We start from the raw sequence: 15,418 nt of genomic DNA, 5'->3' as shown, positions 1-15,418 counted from the left end.
AAGCGCCAATAATAATGTTGCATTGGCATGACGATATGCAGGCATATTTTAGACTTTCAAACAGACATTTTTATAAGGTTTGGTATAAGCCTACATGTGGGACATAACAAAGCTGGCGTCTATGATTTACGAAACATTAACAATAAGGGCATTTACGGTTGAATCATCAGCTGGGCGTAGTCAAATATAAACATTTATGTAGATTGAGGTTATAAATAACTACAAAACTTTGCGAAAATTGTGTTGTTTAAAATGCATTATTTTTATTGTTAGTAACATAGCATAATAAAATGATAAGAGAGCAAGGAATCTATGATATATTCTCAAAATAATGGACTTACTGAAAATTTTATTTTGCAAACTCTATATTATTTTGCTGCTGATCCACAACCAACTTTTACATAAAATCCAAATTGCCATTTTTCTATTCAAGTGAACGGGTCCTGACATATTATTGGCAGAATATCACGTGTTTAATACTAATAAAGAAGTTCCTGAAAAATTGTTTATTTCGATTATACTATTATAATAATATACTAATAAACAGAAGTATACATTCAGGCGCGTTATTATATTGAACATATGATCTAGCAAAGTTGCAAACCCAATCTCAATGGAATGATAATCCTCGACATATGCTAAAAAAATGAATTCACCGTCACGAAATGACATCAGAGAGCGAATGTTTTAGCTCCAGTAAGTGAAAAATAGCAGAACTGTGAAAGCTGTACTCCCTTAGCGACTTTCATAATATAAAACAACTGTGTCACTAACTGCATATATATTGGTCTAGCTTTTAGGCCGAGACGAAATTTTGACAAACAAAGTAAGTGTGTTTGCCCACGATTGGTATATGTGGTAGATAATGCAATTTCTAGTGCACTAGCTAGATCCTTAGGTGCGACTATTTAGATCGCAATGGATGTAGAGTAAAAAAATTTAGCTGCATCAACTCATCTCGCAAATTTTGTGAAAAGTATGCAGTAGCGAAAGCTTCAATCATATTCTTCAGATGATAATATTTGTGTAGTCTACATTTAGGCTAATGAAAAAAGAAGTTTAGTTAGTAGTCATGTAGTCGATCTTCATCTTTATGATTAACTTTGGGCAAATAAATCCTCATCTAAAAGTATTCTTTTCTTCATTTAAATGCGAGCAAATGTCTGCTCGTATGAAAAACTGTGTTCAAAGACTGCTTTTACTTCACCAATTTCATTTGTTTTTAATTAAGTGCATTTGAAAATTCAAAAGTCCTTAATCACCCTGAAAGCTTCTATGACGGCATGAAATTTTATAGACGGATCGTCAAACAAAGAAAACCAAAACCCACACAGGCGAAATAATGAACTGAAACGCTCAAGTTTTTATCAAACACAATTTAAGCAATAACAACAATAAAACTGGGGAAAGATATAAAAAAGTTAAGCTGGCTTGAAAGCTTCACAAAAGTGCTAGTGCGCCTGTCAATATGCTATATACATGCTGCAATCAGTTGGTATATAATGCAAGCTGTAGCTCCCAACATATTTCAAAGCCAACTTGAAGTAGTAAAAAGATATAGAATTAAAATAAAATAATTAACAAAAAATTATAATAGCAGCTTTACCTCCACTAGCAATGCATTGCATGTAAGTAACTCACATTTGTGGATGAATGGTGTCTGCTTTCCATGGCAAATACATTAAATATATACATACACTCCTACCAAATCATTCCTCCAGCTGATGCTCTATAAACTTTGTGATTGTTGTACTAACCGAAAATCATATATACAAAGAGAAAATCGTATGAGAATTATATAAAGCTTTTCATAACCTAACATTTTCAAGTATTAGGGGTGTACTTATAAATGTATAATTTTTTATATACTGTGCGCAAAAATTAGTAAGACTTTTAAATTAAAATTTGATGAAAACCTATTAGTCGAAATTTTTTTTACGATGATGGTATGATCTTTAGTGACATCTGTGTAAAATGTCAAGTCAAAGTAGTCATTAGTATTTGGTGTACGCTTGCCTTTCTGCAATATATAAAGCGCATTCGCCGACTTTTACGAAGAGTGAAATTATTTAAGAAAGAAGTTCCATTAAATTTTGTGTGCGGAATCAAATTTCTGGTGCCGAAAGTTCAGAATGTAGGAAAAGGCCTTCGGCGTTAACTCTTTGTCGCGAGCGAGTGTTTTTGATTGGTGCAAAATATTCAAATAGGTCGAGAACGGCCTTCAACGTAAACAACTGAAAAACATGTCAATATAATAAAGGAATTGGTGCTTGGGAATTAACGATTAACGGTCAGAGATCTTACTTGCATCGTTGGAATATCGAAAGAATCAGTGAAACCCATTTGGAACGATTGTTTTGGCCTGAGAAATATGAAATCACGATTGATGCCAAAATCATTTAAGTTTTCCGAAGAATAGCATCGCGTTAGGGACTGTGAAACAATGCTTTCCCACTACCAGGATGTCAAGAAACGTATTACTACTGGCGATTGGACTTGGATCCATACTTACGACCCGAAAACAGATGATTATTCGGACGAATAACGTGGCAGAGGTGAGTGCAAGCCGAAAAAACCACAACAAAGCGGGCCAAAAATCAAGGTTATGTCGACAGTTTTCTTCGATTATCGAGGTATGCTGCTCTCTGAATTCTTTCCAACTAGCCAAACTGTCGACAAGGAATACTATTTGAGTGTAATGCATCGTTTAGGCGAAGCTATTCGTATAAAGATGCCGGAACTATGAGCCCCAAACTCTAGGTTTTCGTACCACGATAATGCACCGTCACATACTGTTTTGATTCTTCGTGAGGCTTTCACCAAATTTTCAACCAGAATCGTGCCGCAACCACCGCATTTGCCCGATTTAGCTCTGTGTGAGCTCTGCTCATTCAACAAACCCAAACGAGAGCTCCGAAGAATCCGTTTCGAGTCAATTGAAGACATTAAACTTGAGTCGCTACGCGCATTGAAGACTATTCCGGAAATTTACTACTGACAACTGTTTCGAGAATTGGAAAAAGCATTGGCACCAGGGTATTGTGGCCAAGGAAGATTGCTTTGAGGCGGTCGACATAGATTTTGAAAAAAATAAGAATTTTAAAATTATGAGCAAAGTCTTACTATTTTTTGCTCATAGAGTATTTACGAAAAGTTCTTAATTGACTCTCAAATGTATTGTTTAGTTTATAAGTGTGAAGTTAGTTTATTTGAAGCAATTTCGAAACACTATTTGAAATTTTTAAACATTAAGATTATTCTAACTTTATTTTAACAAGAAAAATAGTCAATAGTTATGCCAGACATTTTCGATATATGTGGGTTGCTGGTTGACCATTTAAGTATGATAAAATTAATTTTAAATATTTTTCTAAAGTTTTTGGAAAAATAACTGAACTAATTGTATTAGAATTTAAATTGTTTTTTTTTGTAATAACATGTTTTTTTAAATCTTATATTTCTTGTTTATTAAAAAACAAACCACCCTTATGTCCATTATGTGACTTTCAATAAATCATACGCGCATGTAAATGTCGCCAACGTTATCGCCCACAGCTTTGTTACTGCTACTTGCAGCTCTCTCACCTCCCGCACATAGCGACCCGTTATTCACAAAGTCCAAATATTTTCATATTAGTCACATATATGTATACATATATACCCGACATATATACAATATGAAAGTGGCAAAAGAAAAATTAAATAATTATAAAAGCAGGTTATTCAGCAAAGCTTATTATGCAGACACATTCATACACGTGTGCATGTGTGCGTGGTAGTGCCTCCAAGCGCGGCTGTGTGTGTGTTTCTGTGGATGTTTTGATTTCATTCAAAATTATTGCATTCACTGTTGGCGTCACTTATTACTAAATGCACCGAGTCACTCGCTGCTTTCATGCACCCACACATGCACACATACACACACAAATACACATGCATTTGCTTTGGTTACACATTTTAATGGAATTTATTATTTTCATGCTCTAGCTCGCGTGTAAGTTTATTTAAATGCGGTTTTGTGAGAGTCTGCGTGGATGTGTGTGTGTGTGTGTGTTTTGACCACACATGCATATTAAAAATTGTATTCACTCGCTGCTTAATTCACTTTGATGCTGTGGACATGTTGATATTCTTTTATAAGTTTATTTCTTTTATGAAATCCGCGCGCAGACATTTCCATTGAATTTGCAAGCAAATTTTTATTTGATTTTCTTCTGAAAGCGCGACTTTTTGAATTAGTCATAAGCATTCGGTTTATGGTCTAATAACGGTACATAATGCATTAACATAATAATCGCTGCATAATAAAAATATTTTATATATAATAAGCATATTAGTGACTTTATAGAAATTAATTTTTAATCTCATTTCAATTTCATTTGATACAGAAGAAAAAATTCGAATAAAAAAACATTTTTTTTTTGTTTGAATATGGGCAGTAATGAAATGCTCACAAAAACTTGACTGAAGCAGTTGTCATCATTAAAAAGGAAGATAATAATTTATAAAAATTTTTCACAGTTATTTAAAGTTTAATTTATTACTATTTTTCATACAAAAAATATCATAAAATTCCAGTAGACATCGCTAAATAAGAAAAAAGCGATAACGACGATTGCAACGTAGCTATAATGCCCTTTATAAATAGATATAAAAGATTCCTTTTAAAAATTTCACACTTATTGTTCAGTTTGTATGACAGCTATACGTTATAGTGATTCAAACTGAACAATTTCTTCAAAATTGGCAACATTGCCTTGGTGAATAATCCATGCAAAATTTCTTGAAGATATCTCGTAAATGAAAAATTTCTCAATACAATTACTTGAAACCTATCGCTTAATTTGTATGCCAGCTCTATGCTATAGTCGTCCGATTTGGCAGTTCCGAAAATGAGCAGCTTCTTAAAGAAAAAATCAAAATACCAGCTTTTTTATTACATGCCATCTATGAAAATATTATAAAGACTTACTTAAAAAGCTGAATATCTCAAAGCAAATAAAATTCCTACAAGTTTGTGATGAACATGTTTCCTACTGCTCTTGTCATTAACGAGATATATACAAAAAAATTCGAATTCCATGGAAAAATCAGGTTTAGAGCCCCGAACTACCTCGCCGGTGTGAGTTACGACTATGTTGCTCTGGGCACTTTTGTAGAGTGAACAATTCTGAGAAATATGCGTCTAAAGTCAAAGCGATGCCATAAAATACCTCTGATCTGTAGGAATTTAAAGAAAAAAAATCACGATTGTAGTGTATTTTCTATGGAAAATTTTTACAGGCCTTGGTCCAGTTCTTAATGTTAATATTAAGGGCTAAAATTTTCAGAGAATTTTGTTTAGAGTATTTCCAAGGAAATTTCGTGACGGGATTGAAAAAAATTAATAGTTCAAATAAAGAAAAACACCTAGTATGTACAATGTATATTCTGGATATACAAACGGCCTATTTTGATACTTTTCTGCTGATAGAATTTAATTTTTTGAAACTATGAAAATGTTAAACTAAAAACAAACCTATTGTATCTGGATAGTATTAAAAAGTTGTGGGAATGTAGGCCAATTAAAAAACCCAGAAAAATATAAATTGGACAGAGACATTTTTTTTAATTTGCTTCAAAGTAATGAGCTTGCCTTATAACTCTGTGGCTGCTGAACTGGATTTTTTTAGATTTAAGGGGAGTTGTGAGTCGAAAATGGACTTCTTTTCAAAATTAGTTCTGAACTGAAAAGTCACCAATAAGGTTTCTATTATTTTTTAGAGTTTATTGTTAATCATAATAAAGGAAAAATAAAAACTCATTTATTATGACTTTCAGTTTTCGTTCCATGAGCAAACTGTGTGAAATAAATTTAAATTAAAAAAAAGTATGTTATTTGCAAAAAAATACTTGAGTGTCTTAACTAAAATGTCTATCTTTTTAATAAAAACAACCAGAAAAAACTGGTCTGAATTAGATACACAACTTTACTTATTATTTGTTTTTCATTTGCTGAATTTAGAATGTGGAAAAGGTTAAAATCTTTTCTTCAGATTATATTTTCTAACTAAAATTTAGAATATATTTTCAGAACTGGTTAAATCAAACAAAGAGATCCAAAACTTTTTTAGTGCATCGTTTTTTAAAGATTGAGCAACAATCCCTATATCTGTCAATGCTTCAAGTGAACGCTCGTTTTCCTCACTTCGCAGGCTTAAAACACATTTAAGAAATAAAACTGGAGAAGCACGCCTGAACGGAATGGCTCTCTTGAATATCCATAGAGATATAGACGTGACGGAGGAAGAGATTTCAAATGTTATGGCCCAAAATAAATAGACTTCAATTTGTGAATAAAATAATGAAACATTGTCTTTTTACCTAAAACCCCCCCCAAATTTTTTTCCTGCGTTCGCCACTGGCAAGAACTGTCAATGCTGACTGACATATATAATTTTTATATTCAGGGTAAACATGTATACTACATACTCATCTCTATAAAGCTTGATATAACACAAAATCACATAAGTGAAGCATTAAGAAATGCCTCCAGTTATGAATTACCTTAACAAATATATAATATTTTACAAAAAATAATAAAACAAATTTTATTTCTTTCAGAGTCGGTGAGAATGGACCTTGGGATCAAGTACCGCAAATTTTAACCAAATCAAATCAGACATCATATCAAGTCACCGCGCTAATACCCTTCACCGTTTATAGCTTTCGCTTGCTGGCGGTCAATAAGTTGGGTATAAGCGCACCGTCCAAGGAATCCTACTACATTGTCACACTGCGCGAGGGTAAGTATATACATACCACTTAAAGCATTTTTATTGAAAACTAATTTGCATGATATGATATACGTCATTTAAGTTTTAAATCTAGATATAAAGAACTGAAACAGTGTACACTATAGAACCAAAAATTTCGGTTTTGAATATAGCAACATTTGCGACTAACCTTGGAGGTTATGGATATGCTAAATTATTATGTAACTGTATTAAGTTTATCGAATTCGCAGGACTTCTAAATGAAAAAATTTTAGTGATAGGAATTCTATGACATTAACTGTTTTCATAGAAAGCTAGAATGAAGAATTATGATTTCCTTAAAAAGATACTAGTTCAGTTAGCGAGTTGATATTTATTTTTTCAACATTAATGTAGTAAGGAACAATTTAACATAATGCAGCCAGGTTCGATTTGGTTAGGTTGAAAGGCTGATCCTTACAGGGATCTTACTTGAAACGCTTAGAACGCTGGTCCGTTGTGTTACCTAAAATTTCTGGTTCAGAAATCATAACAACTTTGCAAATTAATAAATTACTGGTGTCAGTTTCTGCTACGTCTCCTGGCTCATCGGAGGCAATACCAAGATATTTTAGCATTAGGTTTGCAAAGGCTAAACAATGGAAAAGAATGTGCCTAGATATTTTCATGCCAAACTCTTTCAACTTTGCCAACTTACGCCGTCAAAATCTTCAGCCTTTAGTTCATCTATGGGCAGACATACAGCCTATTGGACAATGTCGTGTAAGACGATTGTGGTAAGATGAACTTTGTTAAAGGCAAATACTGTATACTACTCTGAACCAAAAGAATCTTTCAGTCGCACAGAAGCGGGTCGTCCACCAGCGTTTGCTAAGCGCACGTGAGTTCCAAGGGTCAGGACTAGAACGCACGACGCCTATAAAGATTCAGTTTGGTCCCATTCCAAGAGTGCCCCATCCCTGGCTAGTATTTAAAACACTGTCAACCTGAAGCAATAAAGTTTTCCCATCTTTATGGAAATTTGTGGATTCAATCCTAAAAAAACATATCCGGCTTTTCAACCAAAAATGAATCAAGCAAATTTTTGATACCATATTCTCATGTGATCGTATTCCACTAAAGTCATTGTGCATAGACTGGAAATAGTAGTAGTCAGAAGGGGCACGGTGTGTGTTTTAAGGAGGGTGATACCAAAATTAATAGCCGCTTTCTTGCAAATAGTTTTTAACCGTTCTGACAACACGTGACCTAGCGCTGTCATGATGGGAAATTATTGGCTCGAGCCTTTTTGCAAATTTCGGGTATTTTTCGGCAACGCTCTCTTCAACTTGAACACTCCACATTAATGATTTCACAATAAAGCACGCCCTTCTGAACCCACCAAACACAGAAAATACCTTGGCGTACTGGATATCCGGCTTTTTCGTTGATTTAGCTGGTTGTTTAAGGTTCAAATATGATTTTGTACATTTCGTTGTCCTAGTGAATCCGATTTTTATTACCAGTCTCAGAGCGATGCAAAAAGTTATTCTTTTATATCCTAGACGTTACGTTACTGAGATACAGAACCATCTTTCAACGTTTCCTGCCTTCCATTTCTACTATGTACATTAATTAACCTTCAAAATAATGCCCCTTGTCCCTCATATCCTAGTGCCAACGTCTTTTCCAATCCTCGAAACAGTTGTTTAATTTCCAGAATAGCCTTCAATGCGCATAGCGACTCAAGTTTAATGTCTTCAATTGACTCAAAACGGTTTCCTCAAAACTGTCATTTGAGTTTGCTGAATGACCAGAGTTCACACAGAGCTAAATCAGGCAAATGCAGTGGTTGCGGCACAATTCTGGTTGAAAACTTGGCGAAAAGCTCACAAACACTCAAACAGTATTCCTTGCTGACAGTTTGGCCGGTCGAAAGGAATTCGGCGTGCACAACAACTCAATAATCGAAAAAACGTCAACATAAACTTGATTTTTGACGTTCTTTGGCGTACCTAACCTTTGCCACGATATTCGGACAATTGATCGTCTGTTTCCGGGTCGCAAGTATAGATGCCTGACTCATCGCTAGTAATAATAAGGTTCATGACGTCCTGGTAGTCGGAAAGCATTGCTTTACAGATATTAGTTCGACGTAATTTTTCAAAACAATTGCTGACAGCCATACTAACCTATAATCATATTATTTCGACGAATGAGTTTGAGATCGAAATTTAAATTAAAAAGTTGTATTATTTTTTAACCACAATAGTAGGTTAACCAATTTCCTTGCGTTTGAAGGTGTCCTTCTGCTTTCAACGTTTCAAATTGACGCCTTGAGTGACTCCCAAGGGTTTCACGAGCTCATCGTATGTATGGCAACAATCTTCTTCGATTATACTCCACTTTTCAAAATAATTCTGGAGGACTTTGAATAACTAATATTGCAGGTCCAACTACCGTTAATTATGCATGGCAATCAAAGCTTGATCGCCTGTTTGTTGTAAAGACACCGTCAGCTCCAACAAAAAGTCGACAGTCTACCCGAAATAATTATAAGTTTTGCTACCTGTCACTGAAAGCGGGGACGAATAACTACGAATCATGACGATTAACTACGAACATGACTGATAACTTAAATTTGAGCGATTTTCCAAGATGTAAGAATATTATTGAATACTCGCGAAGGAAAGCTGTAAGTAAAGTAGATCAACTTACTACTTGTATACTTGAACGCGGCAAACTGAATACATCCTTCAGATAACTTTTCATCGGTATAAGTTCTTAAATTCATTAACTCGGACACCAGTAGCCTAAGGTTGGGAAAATGTTAAGAGGATTATACCACAAGCTTGTTAAGAAAGAAAGAGATGGAGGAACATCTAACCAAATGCCTGATGGAGGTTACCCAGCGCTTCTTTACCAATGCAACTATTATAAACAGAGCAAGTAGTAGCGAATTCACATAAACTACGGAACTACATGAAAGCACAACCAATTAGCTTTCATCGCTATGCAATGAAAACATGACTTCGCAATAATTTCTGGAATCCTTTGTACAAGCTTAACAGCAAGACAATTTCGTTGACTCTGTGACTTTAATTGAGCAGCCAAACATTTAACAGTAACAAGTAACGACAAAGAGCCACATGAATATGTTTTAAAAGAAAATAACACTACTCATATACACATACATATACACATGCATGCGGGTATGCGGAAAAAGCGCAAAGGCGCTTGATGCTCGATGCAGCCATGGATGGCAGCAATAACTGTCAATTGGCAGCAAAAATCAACAATAAAAGCTAACAATGTAGCTGGAAAGCCACACACAGAACTCATATACTATATATACATATATATTCGTGTATGTATGAGTGTTTGTATACAAAAGGGCAAATTTATCACCTGCGTACGCAGCGAATTGGCGCACATAAAGCGAAATGTTATGATTCAATGAAGTATGTGCAATGCGCAACAAATACACGTATGTCTTCATGTGTGTGTGTGTGTGTGTGAATACACTAAAATGACAACTCACTCGCCTAGCAACTCGAGGCCATAGTAAAGCTGCAACAATAAATCGCAGCTGCAATCGAAGTCACTCGCCAGTAAGTTGTCCGCATGCCACAACAACAATAGTAACAAATACATCAATGATCACAACAACTACAACAATTATGGCAGCAGCAGCAATAATGGCCGCAAACACCAAAGCAAGAGCATTGAAGCGTCATTAGCGTGTGACAGGCTCAACTGTCGTGACAAAAGCAGCAGAAGTGGCAACAACAAAGCTTTGGGGGCTCAGCAAGTATTCAGCTGTTGCTTGCCACCTCCACAGCAAGCACACAAGCGCTGCAAGAAGTCGAAATATTTCGTAGATGTGTGCGTGTGTGACAGAATCTTGTGGTATTTAGTGGCACCATACACACACTCACAAGCACATACGTGCCACACATGATTGTGTACCCACCTAATTCCCAAAACGATTCCTCACCTGGCGACCAAATAACGGTTGCTTGATTCTGCTTGTGTTTGCAGTGTTCTTATACATTTTGGTTGTTGTTGTTGTTGTATCTACTCACTATCTCCCACACGACCAGCATGCTGTTGTCTGCCACCATCTTGAGTTGCCAGCAAAACGTTCGTTTACGCTCTTTGCGGCTGCCACTTTGTCAACAATTAAGGTGTTCATTGTTGCCGCACACCGACTCACACACGCACACATATGTATGTGCACGCATGCCGGCGGTGGAAAATGTCCTCACGCATGCAACGTCAAGCAGTCAAGCACACAAATATAGCCACTGTTTGTCACTCAAATCCGTGTGCTCTTACGTCGGTGCGCGCTGTTGCTGTTGTTGTGCTGGTAGGTACTTGCCACAAGCATTTGTGTCAGTTGAATATGCCACAATGAGCTTCCGTTTATTAGAAACGATGCAAATTACACACATATTTTCCCAAAAAGTTTCGGCTTTTGTGCTCACGCTTTCGTCAAAGAAGAAGAAGAAGTGGCATTCACACGCTCGTCCCTTCCTTTTCGCGTTGATGCGATTGTGCGCTGTGTTGCTTTGTTTGGCCTTTGTATCGAGTTTAATTTGGAAAGAAGTTCAACTTGCTTGGAAATATCATTTGATACTTAGTGCCCAAATTGAATTTTGCCTTCAGGAAACATTGAGTTTCCGTTCTCAATTGCTTTATGGGTCTAAAAAGCAGCTAGGCCAATCAATCAATCAACGTGACTCCTTGCAGGGAAGTCAAACGTCGAGCTCAAACAGGTCAGATTTATACAAATTATACTATAAAAGTGACGCAATGTGCAGTACGAGAGGAAGTAGTAGGAAAGTAGGAAAAGTTCAACCCCTTTGTGGATTGTATTGATTGAGTTAGGGTACCCTAAATGCCCTTTTGGGGACACAAGATAAGTATCGGAAAGCAATAAATTTCACAAACTCTCTGAAAAGAATAGTTCCTATACAAAATATTAGAACATCTGAACCAGCTTCACCCGGACTGAAACAAAGCCTTCTTTTTCGCGTATTTTAATGCAAATATTTATTATCGCCTTCAAAAGAGGCTCCTTCAGACTAATAAAAGACAAAACTTAATACATATTTCCAAATATTTTTTAGGAGCCTCGGTTAAGATGACCTTCAGTGATTTTTATTTATTTCGGTTTCGGCTTATTTTTGAAGTAGCGCTTGTTAAATTGTTGAAGTTTCAACAAAATGTTCTTCAAGTTTCGTCTCGCCAGTCATAATGACGAGTTTGATCAATGCACGGTTCTCAGCTATCCAAAATCTTAACCAGAATGTATTGAGTCGATCTACTTATAAAACACGTTAAGATTTTCTGCTATCTGTATGATGCCAAGAGATTCTCTGCTATCTCTCTCTCTGCTCTACGTCTGATGTCAAGCACTATTTCGTAAACCTTTTGCGATGTTATCGTCATTAGCAGAGGTGCATAGACGACATGCATTATACTTTCTTCGTAATAGAGTTAAAACACTTCTGCTACATTTTCATCGATTACCTAGCTGTGTTTACAAAGGAAACACAAAATTTCAAGCAAGCTTTTTTTCAATGGTAAAAATCGCTCTACCATTGCTTTCTTAAATAAAACTATTCAAAACGCCGATACTTCTTGGTAAAACAGGTGAGATGACATAAGTTCTGTCCATTTGAAACTAAACTTTGGGAGCTTTTCACTCTTTTAAATTAGTTGGATCTCCAATTACTTAGAACTTCATAGTCCGAACCCTTCCTTTGTATAAGGCTTATTAGTTTCAATAACTTCTGAGAACAAAATAATCACCTGAAATAATATTGGCGATGTTCTTTGGAGGATGATGAGATTTTAGAAAAAATCCACACTAGTTGACTTGCATTATTAATTTCTTGAAGGTCCTTTGAAATCAGTCGAAGCGACCAGAGTTTAGCGCAATTTGAAATCCATTTGTAGATCACTACGAGCTTTTTGGTGTAGACGGGACTCATTCCGACAGTCGCCGATGAAAACGATTCCTACTGTAACTGATTATCTCAGGAACATTTATGTTCCAGAATCTCAAAAAGTTTGGTATAAAATTCTCGTGTGTTGGTCTCACACGTTACTCGGTAGATGTTGAAAATGTAAATTTATTCGCTATAATATAAAATACAGTTAATTGAAACTCTGTAAAAGAGATAATTACTCAGTTCAGGCGGTAACTAAAAGTACTTGAAGGTTCTCAATGTTGTATTATATAATATATACCAAATTTTCAGCTGTTACCAAATTTATTCGCTATTAGATATGTCATATATCCCCGCCACTCGAATTTAGTGCAAAAAAAATATGAGAGAGTGCATGTAGAGACATTCTATCAAAGTCACTGCCTTCCTGAATTATCCAAATAATGAAAAAAGCTTCACACACACTTTTAAGAAACTCATTCACGCGACACACTTATAATCAAAATTCATTAAAATGTATACTTGAAGGAGGAAGAGAAAGAGATAGGCGAGGCGTGCACAGCATTATAGCAAGCTCAAGTCCAAATGAAGTTTATATAATAAAATAAATATCAAGCAACTTGAGTTTCAAGTAAATGCGAGCACATAAATGAATTGATAGGGCAAGGGTAGGGAGAGTGGCACCATAAAATGCGCGGCAACTTCAAAACTCTACCAACAACCACGCCCTCACTAAAAGAAAAGTAAGAGATCGCGGTAACCAAATGAGCCATTCATTCACCGTCACAATAAATTCCCAAACTAAGGCACGTGTAAGGGAAAGTGGGACAGGCCAATGGATAAAAATTGCGAATGAAAAAGTATTGCTGGCAGCAGGAAGCCAGTCACTTCGCAGGTAACTTCTGCCGACGCGTGCAAATTTGACAGCGCGACATGCAAAACTACAACGACGCCACTCAGAATACAAAATTATTTTAGGGAATATGAGAAGAATGCAAAAATTTATACGAAACTGAGCAGATAAGGAAAAAATCTTAATTGGGTTCAATGTCACATGTTTTGGGTTTAATGAAGAAGTTAAAATGTTTTCTGTACAGATATATTTTATTTTGATGTTGCTGTAAAGATAACGGAGTTTAGGACATTGCTATTGAAGTAGAATTTGTTAACCACTGCTGTTGCGAGGGATTATTGACCATAAAAAAAAAGAATTTCTATTTATCGAGTATTCCAATTGTTCACTGTGTATGCATTTAACTTCAAATGTTATATGTAGACATATCGATATTCTAAGCCAGCTCAAAATAATTTAAAATAAATTAGACTACACACTTTCATCGTTGGATTTCAATAGCTACTTCCATTTGAGAACACCTTCTAGACTTGAATAGAGAAGATGTTTAGTAAGGGAGGAGAATACCATTTCAATCCATGCCGACGGGTCAAATGTTTACTGCGGAGTAAGGTTGGGCGTATACTCCGATGATATTGATATATCTCTACCTATCCGTTTACCAAAGTATCATTCAAGTGGAAGCACTAGACAAAAAGAAAGCCTCTGAAGTCCTATTGAATAACTGCGGGAGAATTCAAAAAGCTACCATAAATGTACACAAATAGTACAGCGACATTTGTAGCCTTATAGTTACCTAAGATTAAAATCAGCATAGTGTACATATATGGGAAGGCTTCTGACATGGCCAACTAGTCTGCTTTGTTGGAGTTGACCTCACAATATGCCTAAAACAAGGCATTCACAAGTCAACTCTACTTGTCCATAATTGTCGCAGCAACATTTTCGGCAACAAAAACGCAGATGACTTGGCCATGTCAAGAGCCTCTCTAGACAAATCCGATAGCGAAGTAGATATAACCAAAATATGATAAGACAGGAATTAAGAACTTATTAAATAGGCCCAGGAAAGGTATGGGCAGACCTACAACTGCCATAACGGGGCATTTAGAGAACAAACGTTCAAAATGGTAATGCACTATAAAAATAGTTTTCGCAGCTGCACTCGAAGGGTATATCGCAACTTATCTACACTTTCTCTGGTAATGTCCAGCTTTATCGCAAACCCGACTTAGAATTCTAGGAATCCGTTAGGTACCAAACCTTGAACTAGCTATAAAAAAGGGGGGTAGTATTTGGTTTCGTGGGGGCACCAAATGGCTTGAACGCTACAATGAAACGAGAATATTTAAGTGTGAAGGGTCTCCACTACTACCCAAAGGTTCGACTCTTATCGTAATTGTTGAATTCTCATTGATTGATTCCATAAGTATTCTAGCTTTGAGCTTTAGATATGCGGTAGCTCAACTAATTATGATATCAATTCCAAAAAAAATAAGAAAATCTAGAGATAAGAACTGATACTCGGCTCGATAAGGCCTTAATATTTGTTAAGAACCTCCCAAATTCGAGAAATATAGATATTTAACTTAAAAGCTTCTTAACTCAGATTTGTTTTGGTTAGCGGTTCGTTGTCGTTCGAATAGGAGAACCAATATATGCTGCATTTCGAGTCCGAAGAGTTGCAAGAACTTGAACGATAGTTGCTTTGAAAGGATCAACCAAGTACAATAAAGAGTCATATCGAGTTGCCGACAGAGACTATCACACCAGAGATTTGAAAGGCTAATTAGGGTGGTATTATAACCTTACAATGTACGATTATTAACTGAGACTTAAGGGACGAATATCGAACAAAGTATGCCTTAGATAAC

General features: G+C 35.8%; 1 protein-coding gene across 4 annotated transcripts in view; it reads left to right on the top strand.

Annotated features, from left to right (window-relative positions):
- Window positions 1-15,418, top strand: part of LOC120766559 (tyrosine-protein phosphatase 99A) — a 531,852-nt gene that overhangs the window by 230,544 nt on the left and 285,890 nt on the right. For all 4 annotated transcript variants that reach the window (XM_040092152.1, XM_040092151.1, XM_040092146.1 and 1 more), the window contains exon 5: window positions 6,604-6,785. In XM_040092152.1, coding sequence (XP_039948086.1) covers window positions 6,604-6,785 — 182 coding nt within the window. The remainder of the gene's footprint in view (window positions 1-6,603; window positions 6,786-15,418) is intronic.

The sequence above is a fragment of the Bactrocera tryoni genome, chromosome 1 (assembly GCF_016617805.1).
Source record: "Bactrocera tryoni isolate S06 chromosome 1, CSIRO_BtryS06_freeze2, whole genome shotgun sequence".
Taxonomy (NCBI): domain Eukaryota; kingdom Metazoa; phylum Arthropoda; class Insecta; order Diptera; family Tephritidae; genus Bactrocera; species Bactrocera tryoni.
The sequence above is the reverse complement of the archived record's forward strand: the minus strand, read 5'-3'. Positions and strand labels throughout refer to the sequence as shown.